Source organism: Oncorhynchus nerka, linkage group LG9b, assembly GCF_034236695.1.
Source record: "Oncorhynchus nerka isolate Pitt River linkage group LG9b, Oner_Uvic_2.0, whole genome shotgun sequence".
NCBI classification, from domain to species: domain Eukaryota; kingdom Metazoa; phylum Chordata; class Actinopteri; order Salmoniformes; family Salmonidae; genus Oncorhynchus; species Oncorhynchus nerka.
The window spans coordinates 22,697,450-22,722,454 of record NC_088424.1 but is presented as its reverse complement, the minus strand read 5'-3'; the positions used below and the strand labels follow the sequence as shown (position 1 = coordinate 22,722,454).

At 39.2% G+C, this 25,005-nt stretch overlaps 1 protein-coding gene across 2 annotated transcripts; it reads left to right on the top strand.

Moving 5' to 3' along the window:
* Nucleotides 1-785: 785 nt before the first annotated feature.
* lg9bh10orf67 (linkage group 9b C10orf67 homolog) lies at nucleotides 786-21,755 on the top strand. 2 transcript variants are annotated; one of them, XM_029642681.2, is made up of 16 exons: nucleotides 786-1,180; nucleotides 1,450-1,570; nucleotides 2,415-2,558; nucleotides 2,667-2,741; nucleotides 2,980-3,132; nucleotides 5,270-5,417; nucleotides 6,521-6,579; nucleotides 6,735-6,800; nucleotides 10,161-10,226; nucleotides 15,579-15,698; nucleotides 15,801-15,889; nucleotides 16,149-16,214; nucleotides 16,382-16,469; nucleotides 17,175-17,255; nucleotides 17,339-17,432; nucleotides 20,270-21,755. In XM_029642681.2, the coding sequence occupies exons 1-16, from the start codon at nucleotides 1,095-1,097 to the stop codon at nucleotides 20,389-20,391; spliced, it is 1,578 nt and encodes a 525-aa protein (XP_029498541.2). In that variant the 5' UTR covers nucleotides 786-1,094; the 3' UTR covers nucleotides 20,392-21,755. The 2 variants fall into 2 exon arrangements, with proteins under 2 accessions (XP_029498541.2, XP_029498542.2); XM_029642682.2 differs by having other exon boundaries at nucleotides 787-1,180; nucleotides 2,457-2,558.
* The last annotated feature ends 3,250 nt before the right edge of the window (nucleotides 21,756-25,005 follow it).

Below are 25,005 nucleotides of genomic sequence, written 5' to 3'. Positions count from 1 at the left end.
TAGGGATTATGTTGCTCAATCAGACTCTAAGAGATTATGCTATTTAGACAGACTAGGATATTACAACTATTTTAATGTTTTTATATTGTGTGAAAACAATTAAATTTTGTGATTAGAGTTTTTCACTAATCTCAGATCCATTCAATTTTAAAATGTGTACAATTTAATTGGCCCTATTTTGCCCTATTTGGCTCAATTTCAATAACCAACAAAAATATGATGAACTGAAATTCACAAGAGTGGTAACAGTGAAGCCTGTCTGGATACAAATTGTTATGTTCACAGGAACAGAATGTTACACATTTGGAAAGGATAAGAGCGTCTGCTAAATGACTTAAATGTAAATGTAAATGTAATCTGAATCAACGAATGCACTCATCATACATTTGCACAAAAACAAGTGTCATCATCTGAAAGTTGCAGTTTCAAAGATTCATATTTTGATTATGCTGTTAATATCAGTTGGTTGTTACGAAGAAGAAGAAAAAACATATTTCATTGGGGTCCCTCTGGTGCCCAAAACCTCTTAAATGAGGGTCAACCATAACCTGCAGCCTAGACTGAACAAGCACTTGCGGTGGCGGTTTACACTAGTTACCATAGCAACAAAGTCAAAATTGGCTCAATATGGTAAAAATTCATGAAAACTAAAAAGTACTTTCTGGTCTAAATTTAAGGTTAGGCGTAAAGTTAGTAGTGTGGTTAAGGTTAGGGTTACGGTTAAGTAAGGTTTAAAATCACATTTTAAGAAGATACATTGTAGAAATAGGCGGGGTTTATGACTTTGTGTTTGTGGTAACGACCCTTCATGACAGTGCGCAGATATAACAAAAAATAAAATAAGAATTGTTCGATAATCGTGGCTGGAGAGATTTGACACGTCTACCATTCAAATAACTAGCTCAATGACCATTTAAAGTAAATAAGATAGAAACAAGTAGAAAATCATACCTGCTCCTGATGAGAGCTAGTTTCCCAGTTGTCCAAGTAGCTATAGCAACACCATAATCTGGAGTGGCAAAGACAAGCTAGCAAATCAACTAGCTAGCAAGCAAGTGATTTTGAAACACAAAATCTGTCTGACATTCACGGTCATGAACCTCGTGTGTAAACAAAAAAAGATGTGTATGAATGAGGACGAAGAGGAGCTATTTTCTAAAGAAATAGAGGAAATTCGCAAGTAAGTAGTTAGCTAATTAGCTAACGTTAGCCAAACAAGCTAGCTAGCTGTAACTTTTTTCTGTCACATGCACATTCTAACGGTACCCAGCTATCTCTCGACTCTCAATATTGGTAACGTTAGCTATCTTGGTTATCATATTGGGCAAGCACCTGTTCCATTTTTCTAAATATATATTTTTTAATAATGATTGACATTGTTTTCTCCTCTGTTTGTTTTTTTTGTCTGTCTAATTTACCTGTTTGTCTGCTGCGGCGCCTAATGTGGAGGTTTTCACTGGGGAATCAATTGAGGGTGGGATTCTTTGGTCCAGATGCTTCTGTCCAAACCGATGTCTCAGAGTTACCCACTGTCAAGTTACTATCTGACCACACTGCTGAACTTATAAAGGTAGGTTACTTTAGTTTGTACATTGCTTGCTTATATAATAACTGTGTTTCTCCATACAATAAATGCACATGTTTATTACAAAATAAAGATTCAATTTATACAATCGAAAAGTTTATATTTTCAAACAACTCCAATTATTAGTATTATCCTTTTTGATTTGGCTACGTACAAAAAAACACTGCAATCAGAAGAGCAACATAGAAAGTGAAACGCCACGCCTGAGTGACAGTGACTTGTGCATTCCTCTAGATTTGCTCAGTGTTTCAATTCACTCTGCATCCCCTTTCATCTCAAAATTCCTATAACTTTAGGCCTAAATGCATGGCTCTTATATCTCCCCAGTCCCCCGCTGAGAGGGCATATGGAGGCTTTGTTCTGGGGAAGAAAATGTTAGCAAGGGCGCAGCAATGACTGCCCTTGCCTGCAGAGTTAAACAAATTGATTGGCAGGCTAGTAGATTTGTGGGGTATTCATCCTCCAAAGATTGAAAGTGATACCAATTCAACAAAGAAGGAACCAAAACAGAGTACAGTAGCTACTTCCTACTGATTCAAGCTGATTATGCTAGCTGCTGAGTTATACTTATGTCCCTTGTGCTTTAAAAGAGCACAGTCTTGATGTGTTTGCACCTTGTGTATTTGTCAAATTAAAGGCTATAATACATAAGAACATTAAATTCATTGGGGAGGCCTATTCAATTTATTTGAACGATGTAGACTAAACAACATCTAGCTTACAGTATAAGAAGAAGATGCATTTCAGTTGCTGAATTGTGCTGGAATGTGCTTTGGCTCAACATGCCTACATACAGAAATGTTGACTAATCTCCCCCTTTGTTTGTTAGAATATGGATACCCTGAAAAAAGACATTTTTTTGAAAATAAAGTTCATACAGGCACACTATGAGTCCAAACTTCAGCAAGAGGCAGAGTCCTTGTATACCAGCATGAATGACAAAGTGAAGAGTTTGGAGAATCATCATAAGGAGGTGACAGATATTTAATTTGTACAATTTATTTTGTTACATAAATAATTACCATGTTCTCAGTCAAATTGCATTATGCTTATAAACTAAACTAAACATTGTTTCATACAGAAAGTAAAAGTTATACGGCAAAGTTATCAACAACAATTCAATGATGCAATCCATGTGATCAGAGGCAGCTACCAGGTATGGACACATTAAGCCTAGTGTGTTACAACAATAACATGTTTCACTGTATATTGTCATAACTCTTATTGTATCCCAAATACTAAAGAGCATTGCATGTCTCTATCACCAAGTTTTTATATACTTTCAAAATATATTGACTGTGTATTTCAAGCATTTCGCTACACCCACAATAACATCTGCTAAACATGTGTATGTGAACAATAACATTTGATTTGACTGTGTTGTTTTATTTCAGAATTACTACCTTAAAAAAGGAGAAAATGTAGCTGCTGTTGCTAGTGAGACAGGGAGACTGAAAGATCTGATGAATGAGATCCAAGAGAAGAACTTGAAGATCACGTGTATGAGTGAACAGCTGAGGGAATATGAGGAGAGAGTCTTCACACAGGTAGGCTGGGATCAGTGTGTTCTTCACTTTGCCCACTTACTCTAGTGATGTGAGTCACATGTTGTATTTTGTCTTATCCTAATTATAATCCAAATTAAGAAGTTAAAGAATTAAGAATATTCAAAGGTTCTGCTAGAGCTGCCAGTGGTGAACAATACGATTGTAGTTAATCATGGTTAGATAAAAATGCATTCAAGGGAGGGGTGGTGATATACACACCTTTTGTTTGACCAAAAGGTATTCATTTCTCATCAGTCATACCTTTTATGTGGTGAGTGACACCCCCCCAGAAATCAACATTAATTAGATATTTAGTATTACAAGGTGAGGTGTATTCCCCTAATTGCCTTGTTTTAATGAGGCCGGGCAGCCCCTCACTCTATCTCTCGATTCCTCTCTCGCCCCTCAGTATTTTAGTTTTGTCCAACACAAGTGGGACTCTACTGTAGGCAGATGGCAGGGAGCGTAGTCACACAAAACCAGCCTCTCAAAGTGAAACAGATGACTGCAGCTCTGGAGAATCGCTCCTTTGTTCTTTGTGCTAATGAGAGTGGTCACGGCCATGGGAGAACCGCATGGCTAATCACTCGTAGTTACCACTCTACGGCAGATGGTGGAGCCAGAGGTAAAGGAAGTAGCGTTTCTTCTTCAATCGCAGTGGAAACAGTCCCAGTCAGCCATGCAGTGTTTTGGGTTTTAGATACAGCTGTGTAGAGAGAACCAGAGACAGAGGGAACCCCCATAAAACAAGAAAAACGTGTGTTTATTGCTGTCACTCATAGTTAGTTAACTTTATCTTGGATGGGGAGAGAGACGAGGGGATGGATGGTGTTTGGTGGTGCATGAAGAGGTGATCATTTGTTGATGCCGATCGGGTCGGGGCTGTGCCAAGGTAGATGGAACGGTGCCCAGGCTGATTACAGAGAGGACCAACTGGGTAATCCTCTGTAGCATGACATGTAGCTTAGCCTAACGCGGCGTCAAAACTGCAGTGTCACACGCAACGCAAGCACTCCTAACCTTATAATCCCTCTAAATAGTTTTTTCATTATTTGATTAACGCTGATACAGCATAATAGTTTAGTCCATAGAGTGCATACAGTTCCTGATAATGTCAAGCTTATGAAGCATGGCTAACTGTGTGTTTCCTTTTTAATTCAAATGTGTCTTTTGGCAAACCTGGATGTATTGGGTGGCTCTCTGTTAAAAAAATCTATTGAATTCACACAGTTTTGGCATCATTCCAACTGAAACAAAAAGGCATTCATATTATTTTAAAAAGTTAGATTTCTTTACTCAAATATGACCCCTGCTCACAAAAGTACTGTCTTCTTTCATTATAAAACAAGAGGAGGAAACAAAACAAGGGAAAAGCAGGGTGGGGGGACCTTGAAGCATTGAAAGCCTTTGAACGCCTGCACACTGCACAGTCCTAAGTGTGACAGGCATGCAAAAGCCCTGTTAATGTCCAGGGCATGAATGGTGGCTGCAGCACAAAGTGGAGAGGGCCAACTGCGTGGATATCACAGGAACCTGATGGGCTCCATGCGGCTCCCAGTCTGCAAACTTCACTGCTCTGACATGTGATGTGATCCTGGTGACACTGGCAGCGCTGCCACTGAGGGAAGACACAAAGGCAACAAGCCCCCCCCTGGAAGCTGTGCACTCTTCAAACCCCCTGGTGTTGCCCAACCATACTCCCCCAGTCTCCCCCCTCAGCCCTGCCTAGTTACAGGCAGCGGTTGTTAGAGACCAGGGCCCAGACCGTGGGTGGAAAGGCCCAGCTGCCGCTTTGGACTTCCAGAATAAATTGACCTGAATGACAGGGGCACGCAAACAGTATGATATGTATTATCCCTGTCAATAAAAATGTCCCCATGAATTATGGTCTTTGTATATAATGTACTGCCTTCTTTCTTCTGGGCAAAGAGGGGTGAAAAAAAACTCATGGCCGGAGTTCTTTTTTGTGTGTCTCGGCTTTTTATTATTCAGGGGGAAATCGAAGGAGGCAGAAAGTTGTACGATTGCTTTGTTTCTGAAAAGGACTCATACTTGCCACGCTGCTTGAGCTGTGTGCCTTTTGTTTTGCGGATTAAAGCAAAAAGGTTAAAAAGGAGTTGTCATTTTTTTTTTTCAGATTAGCTGTGAGGCTGTGGATGACCTGGATAAAGAATGGCTGAGACAAGAGAATCAAAAGCTACAAGATGACATTGACTCCATGCACATTGTCATGGACCAGGTCCGCAATTCCTTGGAGGCTAAAGAGCAGCAGTTGGAAGATCTAGGTATTGTGGGGATTCTTTTCATTTTTGTAACAAATCCTATTCCCTGCAGTTTTTTAAGATCTGCTTATTGAAATGTTATAGGATTTAAGATGTTAAGTCATAGAATCTGGACCATAAAATCCATATTGATGTCATTCTGTGACTCAATAACTATGTTAAACTGTTTAGTGTAATTGATAAATCTTTACTTTTTAACCCCATATGTAAACTTCCTACATCAATTTCCGTTTCAACTAGGCTAATCATGTGCCCCCTGCAGCAGATATTGTCTGGAAACATGAGCTAATAACTCACAGTTTGGCAGCCATTGGTCAGATTGTAATGTTTGGCCATCTAGTCCACAGTGTGGGAGTCCTTCAAGAGAAAGTAAACAGTGCACAGGTGTATTTTCAAGGATCAGCGTTTTATCTCTCTAAATGTTTGATGTTCATTAATCGCTTATGTAACTTAGGTAACCATCTGAATATGTTCCCCCGGATGTATAGATACAAACGAAGCACAAACATATCTCACCTGATAAAATGTGATAGCGCCAAGGCCTCCGTTGACTGCTACATGTTACATTTCATATCGGATGGGGTTTTGAAGAGGGCACATCTCATTAATATGACCTTAACCATATTCTTAAAATGTGGTGTGTGGTGTCTGGCCAAAGAGCATTTCCTCTTTTATATGTTGTTCATTCAAATCAAGTAAGTATTTTGTATGTGCTGTGACTAACTACAAGAGCTTTATCTGAAGAAGTTGGGTGCAAAGTTTGCAAACCCACACTTGGTCCTTGAACTTAGTGTTTTAAGTCACCAGAGGAACAGTTGGTGGCAGGCCAAGCTCATCAAGGGTGGAATGCCAGGTCAGAACCCTGTCAGGACCCAGGCCACACTGGATTCAAGTGTACTTTCTCAGGCCACCGCCGTAACTCAATGGGACGTGGATGGACGTCATGTCACACTACTCTCTCAAACTCCAACAACCCTGTCTCTTAGGCCTACCCTCCCCTTCCACCCTATTCCTCTGATAGCCTGAAACCAGATGAAAGTGGGAGTGTTTCCTGTCTCTTGCTATCCATCTCAGATAACCAAAGTGCTCTTTTTACTTTTTTTCAGCACATAATCTAAACGATGTGAAAGCAAAGTTAGAGGATGAGAAAAAAGCTCTGCAAAAGGTACACGCAACAATGGTTATTTTGCAACTATGCATAAAGCAAAACATGTATGTACATGTAAAGCAAAAAGGATTACCGTGCATTGTTTTGTATAAAGTGGAGCGAATTAGGAGAAATGCTTACGGTGACCCTCCCTCCCTTCATTTTAATTCTAGATGACCAGTGACTATGATCATCTGAAAGTACAACTCAGCATTGAGAAGGACACCGCCAGAAACAAGGTAAGCATCCTTTCCCTTGTCACCAGTCTTTACGACCTCCAAGTGAGTCGATGTTGAATTTGGCTGGTGAGAAAACTATGTTTACAAAACATGTCTCAAAGTTCTCTACCCTCAACCCTGCCCATGCTGAACTGCTGTTCTATCCACATTACATGGCCTAAGAGGCAATCTTCCTGGCAGTGTTTGCAGTCCACTCATATAGAGTGGGAAAAAAGCCTTGCTAGCATATGCCAGGTAAGACAAGAGCCCTGATAGATTTCAGTGCAGGTGAATGTTCTGTTAGTTTTGTCATCAAAATGGAAGGATGCCGACACATTGCTGCGTCTCTCTTACTGTAAAGCAACTGGTAAGTGGAGGAAGACAATCTAAATGGTTTTATGAGGTATTATCAAGCTTTCACTGAGAAAACAAAGGTTAATATTTGACACAGTAGTGTGGTTCCATTGGCACAACATTTGGCGAATGGGCCTTAAAGGCCATGCTTTAATGTGTTGGGTTAGGATTATTTATCATTATTGATACTGTAAAGGTAGATGATCTGTTTAACAGTCATATGTGGTGTGAAACATGGAATTCTGCCAGATCATTTTACTGAATTGTGCTTGAAATTATAGAAATTGTGCAAGTTCTACTATTCATGCATGTCAACTCTTTTGAACAGCTCTACCCTACAGTATATATTTATTGGTTATTTAAAGGGCCAACCAGGTGTCGTATTGATTTAGTCAATGTAGAAAAATGCATTCTTACAAAACAACTACACCCTTGGCATTTTCATTTACAGAAGGTAGCAATCATTGCCCACAGAAATGGGTGATGTGGATTGTTGATAAAGCAAATATACCAGTCATAATTGTTTTTCTCAGCCCCTTCTCTTTTCACTTTAAAGATACTAATCAGCAGTGGTAGAATCTAAAAGCTAACACTTCCTGTGCTACTCTAGCACTCAATTTGGTCACTTCTAACACACTTTATTGAATGCCTTGCCCTGACCCCATAGGGTTGCTAGGATACTTACTTTAATTAGTTTAAAATTAAGTCTCACCGCATTGATTATTGTAATTAACTGCGCACCGATAAAAATAAAATATTAATTGTATAAGGTATAAATTATTTGTTAATTTGTCACTGAATACTTGAGATTTACTACAGGCCTTCTCCTCCCTCTAATCATAGTTTTCTTTGGACATACAAAACAATTGTCCACCTAAAAGATGCATTATTAGTATCCAGTAATAACCTAGGTCATTTTGGGACCTGTAGGTGCAATGGTTCAAATAAAAGTGAACATCAGAGAAAGCACTTAGTAAAAGGAATCTGAACATAGATACTGGGCTTCATCATAATCAAAACAACACTAATTGGCGATCTTGGTCAGAGGATGATCACCATTAGAAATACAGCAACACAAAAAGATTGGTTAGAGATCAAAAGTGTGGCTCGTTGATAGACCCTGTTCTCTTCACTTCAATAAACACCAAACAGCCAGGGATGAGTAGAGGTTAATGGTGTGTGGAGCAGATGGTGTGTATCCAAACTCCTTCTAAGGAGCAGCTTTAGTTAAAGACTTCTAATAAAGATGTCCTTAATGTAATTTCAATCATCAGTCAAAAGGATTATACATATTTAGTGTAACAATTCAAATCCCCCTCTTTTCAAATGTCTTTGTTACCGGGCCTTTTGTACCCTTCCTGTGACTGACAAACTCAATGTTAAGTGCTACTATAGTGTTTATGCATAAAAATGTAAAATGAAAAAAAAGAGGACGTTTTTCACATTATTTTGCTGACTTTGATCAATGAAGCAGAACATTTGCTTCTTCCATAGCTGTAGGGCCCCAAGGGAGAGACTTCCAATGGGAGGCCAAAGCCTAGCCGCTGAAAGCCCAGCTGGGTGTGAGCTTCAGCTACCCGTCAAGACTCACTCTCTCATCCCTGAATGTCACAATCACATAGAACACCAACAGTACATTGGCTTGCATCAAGGATAAATTATACAAAACATCTGTACTTGTGAGAACATCATTTTATTTTAACAGAAATGTATATGGAGCTATAAGGTGACATTTTCATCACGCAAAAGAGCACAGATCTGTGCAAAAGCTACCGTAAAACTCATAATCTGCAGCACAATTACCTTTTTAACTGTTTGATAAGGAGAGGATTATTTAAGTTTAGTCAACTAAAGTTTAAACTGTGGGAGTCATGGGATGCAACTGAAGCAATCAAGAGTTAGTGTTTGGAACTCGCATGTAATGATATGTCATCCTGACCCGTGTATTGCTCATGCAAAAATGTCGCACACAGTATATGGAAGGGCACCATGGGAGGAATTCTTGTCCATGTCCCATAACCTTTTCACTGTGGGATACTGTGGGACCCTGTACCAATTCTAGGCCGGGTGTGATGTGGACAGTCATGAAAGCAGGGTAGCGATACGTCAATCATACAGGCAAGTGCAGTCTGGCATCTAGCTTACCCTGTCAGGGCTCTACAGTGCAACCATTTGGCATGTATGCTACAGCATTAACTAGCTAAGTAAGTACAGAACCTGGTAACCACAGATGAAAGTTATCGTAATCCTTGTGGGAACTTTACCAGTAGTGTGCAAACACTTGGTGGCACAGAAAGAAAGGAAAAGGAAGAGTTTCTTCAGTGGATGTAGCTAAGATTCATGATATAGGCCTTATATAGGCTATATCTCAATCTTAAAAATCTATTCTTCTGGTGCTCCTAAACCCAGTGTTTTGTCATTGCTGGCAATTCTTATCATTAATACCTCAAGTATGTTTTGATTGTGCTCTTATTTATATGTGTGCTCCTAAGATTTTTTTAAACTTAAGAGCAACTGTGCTCCTTGTAAAAAATGTCAGCGTAGAATCCTGCCTGTGGGTCCTGTCTTGCTCTACCCACATTATTGTTGTGCTGAATGATCTTCGTGTCCACCCACAGTGTCTTTAGAGGGCTCTTCATTCAATGCAACCGAAGAAACTTATATCCTGGGTGTTGATTCTACACAATAGCATTTAACAAACACCTATCAAGGAATCAAGGCCTTCAGTGTCCTTTTTAACTAAATTGAATCATTTTCATTGGCTTGGTTTAAAAAAAAAACTTTTGTAAAGTGCTTTATCGCTAAAATCATTATCTGCAAAAGTACTTAAAGAACAAACCACAGTGTCATCATTTTACTCTCGTAATCTCTTCAGATGATAATCATGTGTTGCTAATGAATGATATTCAATGAATTTCTCAAGACTAGATCGATAAATCATTTGGTACTGTTTTATCATTCAGAAAATGTATTTTAAAGAAAATAGGATTGTTTTCTCTGTAACAACCTGGTTTATTAATTTCACAGATGAAGTCGCTAAAACAAGAGCTGGAAAAAGAAATACAAATCATTGAAGACTTCCGGAAGAGTGAGGTAAGTAACTGACATGACCTGGCTGCACACGTTTCGCGAGTCGTGGAAGCCGCCATTATATTTCCAAATTCCCTACAGGTAAAAACGTGCCACGGTCAAGTGCTGCTATCAGTGTCAGGATGTTTAGAAGTCTGGGTCTCTCCGGTGAAGGACAGTTAGTTCATCAGTGCAGACATTAGGCTCATAAAGCAAAGAGAGGGGATAATGTGCGCACGTGTTCTCTCTGTCCTATTGATTTTAGCCATGGGAGTTGGGTTAAAATACAACCTGTTCCACATAAGTCAATAGCGAAGTGAAATCATCAACGAAGTAAGTGTCTGTCGTGGCACTATTTCGAGACGACACAAGGAATGTGTAGGCAACGCCTTTTTGTTTCAGAAACATAAAACAAAAAGTGCTGAATGTTGCAACTTTAAAGTCTGCAAGCCTCATTATAGCATAACAACATATTGCTTCTACACTCACATTACCACAGCTGGATTTATTGACAGCACAAAATCTATACTTTGTTATAATTGTTCTAAATCATTTTGACACCCAGCTTTGATACCCCCCCCACACACACACACACACACCTACCTACCTCACCACCGCTACTATATTGACTATACAGTTTACTCAACAATAAAGCTGAAGCACTTCAGCAACATATCACTCCCACTTTTGCTTATTCATCCCTTGGTCTGGGGGGGAGGATGGGTATGATTCTGTCAACACACTGATCACATAGAGCCAGACAGCTTGTGTGTGTGTGTGTGTGTGTGTGTGTGAGATGCATGCAGCTGACACAACACGCTGATGGCTGGAGTGGATTGGCTAGCCTGATTTAATGGGCCTACACAATGAGTGGTTGAAAGTCCACTTCATAAACAATGACTTAACAATACAGGGACCATAGAGCCTGACCAAGTTTTTTTATGGAAAATATGTACTGTCTCATCCTACTCAGGCCATGGTCTACCAGTTGACAAGTTTGCTCTGGGTCCTGCTATTTTATATGGATTCAGTGCAATGAGCTGAGTTGTCTGTTAGGCACCAACAGTCATACAAGACGATTTTGCTGGGAGGTTTTCTCAGTACCTAAATGGTTATAAAAGAAAGAAAAATCAATGATGATCAAACTGGAAAATGTTATGGATTCACAGTTGAAGTCGGAAGTTTACATACACTTAGGTTGGAGTCATTAAAACTCGTTTTTCAACCACTCCACAAATTTCTTGTAAACAAATTATAGTTTTGGCAAGTCGGTTAGGACATCTATTTTGTGCATGACAAATAATTTTTCCAACAATTGTTTACAGACAGATTATTTAACTTATAATTCACTGTATCACAATTCCAGTTGGTCAGAAGTTTACATACACTAAATTGACTGTGCCTTTAAACAGTTTGGAAAATTCCAGAAAATGATGTCATGGCTTTAGAAGCTTCTGATAGGCTAATTGACATCATTTGAGTCAATTGGAGGTGTACTTGTGGATGTATTTCAAGGCCTACCTTCAAACTCAGTGCCTCTTTGCTTGACATCATGGGAAAATCAAAAGAAATCAGCCAAGACCTCAGAAAAAAAATTGTAGACCTCCACAACTCTGGTTCATATTTGGGAGCAATTTCCAAACGCCTGAAGGTACCACGTTCATCTGTACAAACAATAGTACGCAAGTCTAAACACAATGGGACCATGCAGCCATCATACCGCTCAGGAAGGAGACGCGTTCTGTCGCCTAGAGATGAACGTACTTTGGTGCGAAAAGTGCAAATCAATCCCAGGACAACAGCAAAGGACCTTGTGAAGATGCTGGAGGAAACCGGTACAAAAGTATTTATATCCACAGTAAAACGAGTCCTATATCGACATAACCTGAAAAGCCGCTCAGCAAGGAAGAGATCACTGCTCCAAAACCGCCATAAATAAATCTGACTACGGTTTGCAACTGCACATGGGGACAAAGATCATACTTTTTGGAGAAATGTCCTCTGGTCTGATGAAGCAAAAATAGAACTGTTTGGCCGTAATGACCATCGTTATGTTTGGAGGGAAAAGGGGGATGCTTGCAAGCCGATGAACACCATCCCAACCTTGATGCATGGGGGTGCTTTGCTGCAGGAGGGACTGGTGCACTTCACAAAATAGATAATTTTCCTTCCTCATGATGCTATGTGGATATATTGGAGCAACATCTCAAGACATCAGTCAAGAAGTTAAAGCTTGGTCGCAAATGGGTCTTCCAAATGGACAATTACCCCCAAGCATACTTCAAAAGTTGTGGCAAAATGGCTTAAGGACAACAAAGTCAAGGTGTTGGAGTGGCCAGCACAAAGCCCTGACCTCAATCCTATAGAACATTTGTGGGCAGAACTGAAAAAGCATGTGCGAGCAAGGAGGCCTACAAACCTGACTCCATTACACCAGCTCTGTCTGGAGGAATGGGCCAAAATTCACCCAACCTATTGTGGGAAGCTTGTGGAAGGCTACCCGAGACTTTGACCCAATTTAAACAATTTAAAGGCAATGCTACCAAATACTAATTGAGTGTATGTAAACTTCTGACCCACTGGGAATGTGATGAAAGAATTCAAAGCTGAAATAAATAATTCTCTCTACTGTTATTCTGACATTTCACATTCTTAAAATTAAGTGGTGATCCTAACTGACCTAAGACAGGGAATCTTTACTAAGATTAAATGTCAGGAATTGAGAAAAACTGAGTTTAAATATATTTGGCTAAGGTGTATGTAAACTTCCGACTTCAACTGTATATGGTAAGGTATTCTTGTTATGGCCTGGTGCTTTATCCAAGCTGCTGAGGCTGGCTGTAGGCTACATCCTGTTGTTACGGATAAACACCTACGCCTTTTCTCCCTTTCTAAAGACAATGAGTTTCTGAAAGGTGACAAGAAGGCCTTCCTTTCTTTTTCTCTCAAACTGAGAAGAATGGAAACCCCATCCTGACATCCTTGTCTTAACTAGACTAACAACACAGCTATAATACACCCACCACTCACCATGGCAAATCTTAGTCTTTCCCTATTCATTCATTTCCACATAGGAACCAACTGGCTCTCTGTCTCAAGCCTTTATAATGAGACCTGAGTTAGTCCTTCAGATTATGGGAACATACTCTTAAAGACACAATATTTAACATTTTCTGCTGTTTAATGAGCATTTAAAGGAATAATTATTGAGGAATATAACTTAACACTTTTATGAGCATACATATCCCCAGCCCCACCCCTCTGCTTACAGAACAAAGTGGCAGGGTTAGGCTATTGATATTACAGATGCCTTTTTGATACAAAAGACAACCAGATATGTCTTGAGAGTCAGAATTTGGTCTTTGAGGACTCTCAGTTTCTTAAGAAAAGCCGATGTCCGGCAGTGACCTGACTTGACCTGACCTTCACACGCCCCAGACCATGTGCACTAAATCAGCTAACATGGCCATTCACAATGCTGCCTTAGGTTCTGATTATAACGGCCACTAGTTTGTTTAAAGCAACCATTGTTAGACCTGAGTTAGTGGGATGACTCAAAACATAGGGCCCCCCCAGAGCCATATATATAGAGTGTTCGGCAAGGTTTTAGAACGGCTGCCATGTTAGTGCCTGTATTCTTGGAATGTTGGTGATATAACAACATGAGCGCCACCTACAATTCACTATAAAATGACTCTCTGTAAACATGCAAAACTGAGCAGCGATTTTAAGACATTTTTATTGATTCATGATAATGTGTATCTTAAGTTTGTACTGTGTTGTGGTGTCAACAAATTGCATATCTGCTTTCACTGGATATCTTCATAGGTGTTCTAAAAACTATCAGAGATACAAAATTTAAAAAGCACAATGCGTTTATAGCAACAGCTATAGGCTATAGAGGAGAAAGTGACGTTCTCGGAATGTTCAGACAGAAACCTCATTAGCCAAACTCTCGCTCTCTCTCCCTCTCTCGCTATAGGGGATAGGATATAGGATCATGTATATACACTACTGTTCAAACGTTTGGGGTCACTTAGAATTGTCCTTGTTTTTGAAAGAATTGTCCTTGTTTTTGAAAGAAAATCACATTTTTGTCCATTTAAAATAACATCAAATTGATCAGAAATACAGTGTAGACATTGTTAATGTTGTAAATGACTTGTAGCTGGAAAAGGCTGATTTTTAATTGAAAATCTACATAGGTGTACAGAGGCCCATTATCAGCAACCATCACTCCTGTGTTCCAATAGCACGTTGTGTTAGCTAATTCAAGTTTATAATTTAAAAATGCTAGTCGATCATTAGAAAACCCTTTTTCAATTATGTTTGCACAGCTGAAAATTGTTGTTCTGATTTAAAGAAGCAATAAAACTGGCCTTCTTTAGACTAGTTGAGTATCTGGAGCATCAACATTTGTGGGTTCGATTACAGGCTCAAAATGTCCAGAAACAAATAACTTTCTTCTGATACTCGACAGTGTGTACTTGTTCTGAGAAATGAAGGCTATTCCATGTTAGAAATTGCCAAGAAACTGACAATCTCATACAATGCTGTGTACTACTACCTTCACAGAACAGCGCAAACTGGCTCTAACCAGAATCGAAAGAGGAGTGGGAGGCCCCGGTGCACAAGGAAAAGTACATTAGAGTGTCTAGTTTGAGAAACAGACGCCTCACAAGTCCTCAACTGGCAGCTTCATTAAATAGTACCCGCAAAACACCAGTCTCAACATCAACAGTGAAGAGGCGACTCTGGGATGCTGGCCTTCTAGGCAGAGTTGCAAAGAAAAAGCCATATCTCAGACTGGCCAATAAAAAGAAAAGATTAAGATGGGCAAAAGAACACAGACGCTGAACAGAGGAACTCTGGCTAAAAGGCCAGCATCCTGGAGTCGCCTCTTCACTGTTGACGTTGAGACTGGTGTTTTGCAGGTACTATTTAATGAAGCTGCCAGTTGAGGACTTGTGAGGCGTCTGTTTCTCAAACTAGACACTCTAATGTACTTTTCCTTGTGCACCGGGGCCTCCCACTCCTCTTTCTATTCTGGTTAGAGCCAGTTTGCGCTGGCTCTAAACCTATCAATGTTACATTGAGCTGGGTGAGTGGAATATGAATTTCAGTCATCCAAAATGCTGTAATAGAAATAAGGCCATGCTCATGAAAAAATAATCGTCCCCCCTCGTCTAAAACGGCAACGACCGCACAGTACTATGTGACTCTGGGTCCCCCCATTTATAAACTCAATTTAAAAATGGGGGGCCCCAGAGTCACATAGTAGGGCCTCCAGAATCCTATTGTTCCTTTTTTCACAACTGATGTTCAAGGGATAACAATGTGAGTTACCAAAACTGAATAGCCATGTTTTAATTTCAGAAACTTGCTGTGGAAAAGGAACTTAATGAGAAATTGAGTGCAGAGAAGGAGAAACAAAAAAGAGAAGTGCTTGCTCAGGAGGCCGTCTTAAAAGCTCAAGCAGCAGAACAACAACCTGTGGTAAGATTTGCTCTCCTCAATATCCATGACATGATTTATACTAAGCAGGAGAAGACAACCGCTGAACACATTATTGGAATGTTCACTAGTTTATTTCTATAGTTTCAGGTTGCTGCAGGGGGGGAGGAGTTGATCCAACAACTTAATGAGCTAAAAAAGATGGAGACCTTACAGAAACAAGATATAGAGAAGTATGTATCTACTTTGTCTAATCTCATTTTGGGTTGGAAAGAAGGGACATGAATAGGTTAGACAATTACATGTTATAATGCATTATCTACTAGTTTTACAGTGTTGATTGCAGTGTTAAAGATCAGCCTTGCTATAACACAATAATTTATAGTAGGATCACCTACCACGCTAATCTCAGTGCATGTCAGACTCCGTGCATCTGGCTCAACATGGGATTTAATTCGCTCACACTGTATTTTACTTTGTTGTTTACCAAAGACTCCAAAAGCAGTTGTTTCGCTGTAATGGAATATGGGAAAAGAAATTTGAGATTCTGAAGGCGAGGTATGTATGAATGTGTTTTGACTTTGACTTAGCGCATAGAAAATTGATCATAGAATGTCAATTGCATCTTTTATTCAATAAAAAAATATTGAGCCAGTTGACGTTTTGTTTAATAATATTGAAATGTTGTTTTTGAGCAAATGTTTCTCTCAAACATCCATTGTAAGTTTCCATGCCATCAAAGATGAGATGTTCTTGCGACAGACGTTACAGCGGCAGGCAGCTTCACTGCAACATGCCTCAGTCAACTACATGGTGAGGAACAAACCATTCATAATGAGATTTTAGGATGGATCTTTAGGGATAGTGCATGTAAAGAGGTACCTTTATCCAAATGTATTAATATAAGGGCAGTACAGTGATCTGAAAAGAGCATGTAGTAGGGATACAGTACATTTCACTGAGTATAAAATTCAAACAATTACATGGGCTTTGGCATGATTTTTGTCAGCCAATTCCATGGCTCAATCACCAGAGGAAACCAAAACCTGTGTAATACACACACACACACACACACACACACACACACACACACACACACACATGCACACACACACACACAGTCTTATTTTTCAAATGGGTACATCAGAGCACACAGATCAGAGTTTAACAAGTGCAGCCCCATGAAGCCCGTCATTTAGTCCTTCATTGGATGTTGCTTAAGAATATTTATAGGTTTGGGTCCGGCTTTTTTGTTTGTTTCCCCCTCTTTTCCACACATGGCTGTTCACCATGAGCAGTCAATCATTAGAAAGACAGTTACGATGAAAGCCAAAGATGTTTCTCTAAAAGCTCACTGGTGTCAAGATTCAAACGCTATGGATGTGAGCTGCACAGTGCTATACACTGATCACACTGCAAAGCTATCACTCTAAGCATCAATGCAACCCATTGCAAACAGTAGCCTGCTCCAATTATAAAGGTATATTGTATTATGAATGTCTATTTTATTTCCTGTAGATGGACAGTGCTGGTTCTTACCAAAGTCCTGTGTACAACGGATTCAAAATGCCGAGCAGCTATGCCACAGGGACACCTCTGGTTTGTATCAAAAGGAAAAGGCAGAAATGTATTCTAACTTCTTGTGTGTTGGATTCTTTAGCTAAATGTGTTTTCTGTGTCAGCCCAACATAGGTACTGGAGGTTTTCAGAAGATGGACAGAACCGGTGAGATCATGGACATCAGTGTGTTGAGTGGCAGAAGAACAGATTGTTCAGGTAACTCATTTAACTGACTACTAGGACCAAATCCTAACCTGAGACATGCATTCATAACTCAAACTTTGAAGCTTAAGTTCCATTGTCATTGATGCAAGTATGTGCTTCTAATGTTTGGATTCAGCCCCAACATGTCAAATAAGAAATGACCTAAATACCTTTAGAAAATACATTAAGAAATTGATTATTTCAGTATCCCTGAAGGTGTATTGTTTTCAATAAAGAGACACAGTTACTACCTATATGCAAACATCTATATTTCCTGTCCCAACACACAGTGTAACTTCCCTGATGAAAAATTACTTTGAGTTCATATAGATACATGTCCATTTGCCTTTGGAAATGGATTACAGATGTATAGGATTGGGATCCCTTGTTAACGTGGTATCAGGAGTGACAGAAACAGGAATCAACCTGGCTAAACTCCCTTTAATCTTCCTGTTTGTGCACTATTGACTTTCTGATAATTGGGATCCCCACTAATGAGCTTAGCAGACATGACTAGGCTGGATAAGTAGGAGGCTTAATTCCTTCTGTCAATATGAAAGCTCTCTCTCAGACAGAACTATCTGATGCACAGAAGCCAACAAATTAATCTGATAGATTACTCTGTCATCCTGCTGAAATATGTAGCCTAAACAATCCAATAACCTGAGAACATATGTCTGTGTCATTAGGACTAGCTACTTCCTCCTTTCCCTTGAACACTTTTTAATGTCACAGATATGATATTATTCAAATGTCTTAGACAGCCCACTGTGTAACTTTTGGTTAAATGTATCCATTCAAATTCGATAGCAAACATGGATATACATTTTATAATTCATAGTTTATTATGATTAGCTGTATAACTGTTAGTTGTACTTGTGTTAATTCATGTTTTTAGTGACTTTATATCAGGTCATTTATTTGTATATTGGTAAGTTTATTTGTATGCTTTGTGAGGTTTTATGACTTGGTCTAGCCCTGTCCAAGTGTCCATTGATACAGACCTAGCTTTGTGTGAGAGGTCCAAAGGGCCCGTTGATGCAATAGCGTAGAGTCAACATGGCTGACAAACAGCATGGTGGAGGGTGACAAAGTTGAAAAGCCACTGGTCTTCAGACCGATTGGTCCGTGGGCAATGACCTCTACATCATGCATCCAGCCCCTGACTAAACCATGGGAATTTAGCCCATAGATCACCATTGACAGTCCATAATTGAAACATTGGAGATAAGGCACCAGCCAGCATACAGGTCTTGACACTTAGTAAGAGTTGGCAAACACTGTTGTCACACATCAGATTATGTGTATTCTGTGGGTCAGTAATCCAAGATGGTCTGAATGATTTTGGCCCTATATTGCACGCTCGTGCTCTGTGTCGTGCTCTTTGATTGCTGACCAGTTGAGTGGAAAAGGTTCACATACTGAGTGGGTGGTGGGCTTCCAATAAACAAGGAACGTATATTAAATTGCTCATAATACAGGCTAAGCTTTAGGCAGTGATTTGAACTGTTTGTATAATTGTTGATCATATCTGTCACTTATACATTTGAAATAGGCCTAACTCTAGTTGTTCTTATTAATATAAATTAATATTATATTCATGCATATTGCTTTAAACATACTTTTGTCATTATTAGCAATAAGGACCCAGTGTTTGCTTGTAATCTGTATAACATTCCAATATTTTTTTTTATCTAAACACATACAAGTTAGTGGTATCTAAAACAAAATTGTAAAAGGGAACACATTTTATATTTTTATGGCAAGCTGTTTTAAAATGCTAAGTGAATTTACCCCCCAAAATATCCTCAATAATGGGCTGTTAGAAGAACATACACGGATAATACATTTTGTCCGTCTTTGTCAGTGAATACGTCTGGCCCCCATATGCTTCAGTACAAAGCTATGTGAATAAGGCATTTACAAACCCAGGCCTACCGCATTAAACTCTATTACAATCTTTGTTCATGGTAAGTTATCAGTCTCAATTAATCAACTTCAACAATGGGAATTCTGATGTGTTCAAGCACCCTGAAACCTCTAGGTCAGTAGAAGGGCACATCAGAGCCCCGTTCTCAATTCAGCATCCTTTTCATTTTATTGCCTTTTCCATGTCTTAAAACATTGTTTATCTATATACAATTTTCATATTTGAATAACTACTACAAATAGAAGCAAGAAAATAAACCAAAAAGATTAGAGAAAGAACCTAAATGTTCTTTATTCAAGGGCCTCATTGGCTTTCTAGTTAATAAAAAGTATCCTAGTCACTCCCTAAGGACCATGTCCTCTGTGCTGCAATGTGAATGGTATTGTTATGGCCATTCCTCTGCTGTTGAAAGGGGGTAACCACTGGTTTGATTCAGTTACACGGTTTAGTAAAGTTCCCCCTCCCACTGCCTTGGGGTCTATGGAGCGTCCCTGACCTGTTTAGAATTGGCCAGGGAGATGTCATGTCGCCCCTCCCATGGGCAGTACCCAAATTCATGTTATTGGTTAAAAAAAATTACTTGGGATGGTGAAACCACTGCTTTTGAATCACAATTTGTTGAACCGGACAAGAAAAATACACATTGTAAAGGTGGGAATCAATCCACAAGGATGGATCAATAGTCCAGACTAAAAGTGTCAATGATCTTTGAAATAAGAAATAATACTCCAAAAAATGGAAACATTTGTAAAATGCTTTACTGCACACATTGAGTTTCATTGCAAGATGATACATCCTTATCATGTCATCCTGTAGGTTTAGAACAATGATAATATCAGAATCCCAATGACAGTTGTTTTAACGTTTTTTCTTACAGCCCATGATGCCAATATATTAATGCCACATTATTTTATTATAGAATCCCAGATTGAATCAGGAGATGAAGAGGAGCTGTGTGGAATTCTTCCTCTTCCTTGCCTTCTGTCCCATACCAGGCAAAGAGCATCCCTCACATCTGCAATCTGCACCCCTTCAAAATGACAAACCTATACCAACATTTATGCTTTACAGACAATTAAACAAATTAGAAAGTTACACACATATCTGATGCATTTCAGTAGCCTAAGGCTGCATTTACATAGGCAGCCCAATTCTGATCTTTTCCACACTAATTGGTATTTTGACCAATCACATCAGATCTTTTCACATCAGATCTTTTTCAGAGCTGATCTATTGGTCAAAAGACCAATTAGTGAAAAAAAGATAAGAATTAGTCTGCCTAATTTTTCTCTCTGCCCCATGCAATATTTGTACAGTTGCAGTAAATCAGTTTTAAAACAGCAAGATTTTCTTTCATCCTCATTGGCAAAATGTGTAGAATTGTAGGAAGTTAACTGTTTTTTTTTGTGGGGGAGGCTTGCTCAGACCTTGCTTGGGGGGGCCTGCGAAACTGTGGTACACCACTAATCCAGCCAGCCACATCTCACTTTCCCAGGCTGCATTCAGAAAAAAAGCCAAACCCCCACAGTCCGCTGCTGCAGGCCCCTTTCATGCCAAACCTCATGACATTAAACGACAGGCTTAAAATCAATTAGCAATTTCTCCTTCAATTGGATGTCATTTATTACTGATGATGGTTAGAATATGACTCTTTCACTGTCTCACAGTCCTCTTTATAAACATTATGTGATTATACATTAACTTCTTGTTATTTTCAACAGTCCATCATTTGGTGACTTTAATAAGACACTTTTACATTCTAGCCGGTCATTCAGTAAAACACTATGGGCTGTAGGGTAACCATGTTGTCATAGAAACTGCTGGCATATATATTATGTCCCTTAAAAGTCTCAGGAGGGTTTCTTACTCAGGACGTTTGCCTCTTTCAGAGCTTCTGCATTGGTTGTAAGACAACAAAGTGGGGAATTTTTGTTGGACTTAAAGTAATTGCTTTCATTAAATGCTGGATAAATAGCAATTGCTGGTATGGTGGAGTCCAGCAGAGTTTCAGCATACAGGGTTAATCAGAGTAAGTGCTGGCTGGAAACCTTCCCAACACCATGGCTCTCAGCCATCTTAACAAGTCCCCAAGTTTATGGTCACTTAGTACAGAACTACTCAGTTCAAGCTTTACCATTTGATTCAACTCTTTGGAATAGAATGTGAAAAACTGATTGTTTATAGCACAAGTTGAATAGACCCACTGTCTGCAAGTTATACAATCCCTTCCAATTATAATAATATATGCATTTGTCATTATTGATTTACACCATCTTTTATTCAATCTATATAGTCTACTTTCCTGAATATCTTTGAAGTATATATGGTTACTTTTTGTAAATGTATACCAGTTCTTCCATTAAAATATTATCAGAATGTAAACCCGAACGTCTTGTCTTTTGAAATGTAACCATTTTGTTTTCACATAAAGCTGAATTTATCCGAAACGTTTTGTGCCACTTGAATCTCAGCTGCATTTGTCTTGCAAATGCATCCCTGCTGCGCAATGCTTAGAATAGGAAAAGAGATCAGTTGGACAGCAGTGAAGTTCAAACCAGCGAACAACTAAAGGGCCTGTTTCATAGATTTCCTTTTGTGAATATTAAAACGAGACCTGGTGAAAAATGATGCATGCTTTTACACTTCTGGAACCTGGCAACTGAGGGGAGAAAAAAAAACTTTGAAGAACTAAATCTTGGAGAACAAAAGAGCTGGACACATTTAGCAGGATTGCAACGAGTTTTGTGTCCCAGGCACATGACGTGCATCACGGAAACATATTGTATCGAAATAGTTTTGAGGAGAATACTGGGGATGAAAGAGAAAGGGTCTCTTTGATCAGCGCCCTGGGGTCCCCAGTTCCCCGAATGCGCTCAGACTGACTGCAAGGCGTTATTCACTTTCAGCTAGACACACTTACATTGCCTATGAATGAAATTAGCATATTTGTAATTTATCACATTTTTTTCAACCTTTTTGTTTCGTTACTCAAGGTAAAAAAGTAGACTAAATGAAAGTAGATCAATCATCAACGGAGAGAGAGGGAGAGAGCCAAGCAATTCAGTTTCCCAAAAGAACGTTATCAAAACTCAGTTCGATGATATGTGAAACAAATGTGTTCTCGGCATAACTTTTCAAAAACAAATTTTATTAACACTTTCAAACTGTTTGTTGTGGGAATGTCATAATATGCCAACTTTTATTTACATTTAGAATTAGAAACCTTAAGTTTGTAGACTAATAATGTAGCCTAACTGTCAGGAATCAATCAGATCTACCAAAAAAGTTACATCTCTTATAATTACGTTTTTGGGAAATGTAATGGCATAACAATTGTTATCATGACTCCTTCTAGGACGTAAGCCGATAGGAAAATATATACTCGTTTATAATCAAACGCGTTGTCCTGTGAACGTCCAACACATATGGTCACTGGATCCTTAGTGTGAAAGAGCGTTAATGAAAGGACTCTAATATTTCATATGGGGCACGCAAAAGCTGTGCAAAATGCCTCTCATATTAAGCACAATATCCACCACTCTTTCAGTCGAACAAAGATCATAGCAAGACGTCTTTATGGCTAATTCAGTCAAAAGCCCATCTCCCATTCCCCCGTGGAAAGGTCAGTGTTGTTGTGTTTGGTCCACCAAGGGGGCTTTTTCAGCGGAGAGTCCAAGCCAGCTGTCTCTGTCATAGTCCAGCTATTGGGAGAGCGCACACTCTCATGCTTGTTATATTGCTATAGGTCTACTGATTCAAACATTTTGCGATATAGAAATTAGTTATTTACTTTTGTTAAACAAAGTCCCCAACATAATTAAACAGGAGGTATAGTTTGTCGAGTTTTTCTAAATAATACATGTTATTGGAATCTTTAGAGGAATACCACTCAGATATGCTGTACTATTATCATAAACATTTCAATGTATCTCAAGTAGGCATAAGTGCCTATATGCTTCCCACTTCATGAAATACTTCAAATGTTACGCACAGTTCTATATTTTTCACCCATGAAAACATGGTTGACATCAACATGCCAATGAACAGATGATAGAACACATAAGAATATGAAGAGAGAATTACTGATACAGTAGTAGATGTGCTGATTTTTGTTCTATATCTCGCTGATATAGGCTAGGCTTCTTCTCACTTGTTTGCTTTTCCGTTACAGTCAAGACGTCCTCTCATTTTCACTCTGATCTCACGCTCCATCAAACATCACTCTCGCTCCATCAAACATGACTCTCACTGAGATTTCACCCACCCAATGAGCCACTCAATCTTTAAAAAAGTCCGCGTCTTTTGTCAGTACAAGCTCACATTCAATTATTATTTATTGAACGTCTTGGTTTAAATTGATTAAACAATGTTAAAATACGGTACATGCTGAGTGGTGGTTTTTAGATGCCTCTCATTTGTGCGCTCATCTTAATGTGCCAAATTATAACCTTAATATCTGCACATAATTATCATAACTTAAGGTATGTGCGCGTAAACTTCCGTGCGTATTAAGAATCGGCTATGAAACTATCCATTACACGTAAAAGTATTGGATTGGTATTTTTATTTAACCATCATGATCCTATAACGACATGAACTAAAATGCCAACCCTCCATAATTAAATTACTCTTTTGGGGCTATAGACTATTGTAATATGGGGTAACGTTGACACTCTACTACTACGTGTAGAAAATGTATGTTAGCTAACCAAAGCCCATATAACTGAAATATTAACAACTAACGAACAATTGACGAACAAGGACCATGTACAAGGCATGTGGTTACTTAAGTCTATAACCGGTCTTGGCGTAAAAGAACAGAGAAGCTCTCCATTAGCACCCTTACATTCACCTGTCCATTCATAGCTGAGGATATATCTCCATGCGCAAAACGGTCACTGATTTTGGTGTATTTATTTCTTCCCTTTGGGTCTACAGTTTGGCCTACGACATTTTTCATCATTAAATGGGGTTCATTTTTCAGGGAAGGTTATAAATGCACCTTGCACCTTGCACCTCCTTGCACCATCTTGTACTCGCGCGCATTGGGGACACTTGTTGCCTCGATCACGTTTGTCTATTGAGAAGTGAAATATCCCCTAAAACACACAAGTTACCATCTCGAGGGCTTCCCCAGTACAAAAGACTGGTGCCTTAGCACTATATGCTTAATGGATTTAGCCATGGAGGCTTTAATAAAGGTAAAACGCGGTCTTTTAAAAGTTGGAAAGGGTCCTTTATTTGCTTTAGATGGAGTACTTGCGCACAAACCAAAGCGCGCCTGGGCATTGACTCGTCCTTTCTTTCAGGAAGCAAAGCGACCACCATAGCTTGTTTCATTACAGCATAAGCTTTTCATCACCCTGCTTTGTTCTGAATGAAAGTAATGCTGTGAATTAAAGAAATGACAATATTTTCTATCAGCTTGAAAGTCCAAGAGAAGGGCCCTCGAGCTTGGCAAAAATCAGGCACGTCATTCATCATGTCACCCCGCACCTGTGGTCTTGGCATTGAAAGTACACAAACCTATTCCTATTAACCTAATTATTCAAAAACGCCACAATGGTTGAAATAGAGCAGGTTGAAGTCTGTTTATTGGTCGTAAATGTTTTTTTTTAAGATCTCCCCAACCTCTTTGTTAGCTCGGCGCGGAGT

Coding starts and splice junctions, on each gene's coding strand:
- lg9bh10orf67 (XM_029642681.2), top strand. CDS start 1,095: ATGAACCTCGTGTGTAAACAAAAAAAGATGTGTATGAATGAGGACGAA. Junction 6,801..10,160: donor AGGACACCGCCAGAAACAAG/GTAAGCATCCTT, acceptor TTAATTTCACAG/ATGAAGTCGCTAAAACAAGA. Junction 16,215..16,381: donor TTTGAGATTCTGAAGGCGAG/GTATGTATGAAT, acceptor ATCCATTGTAAG/TTTCCATGCCATCAAAGATG.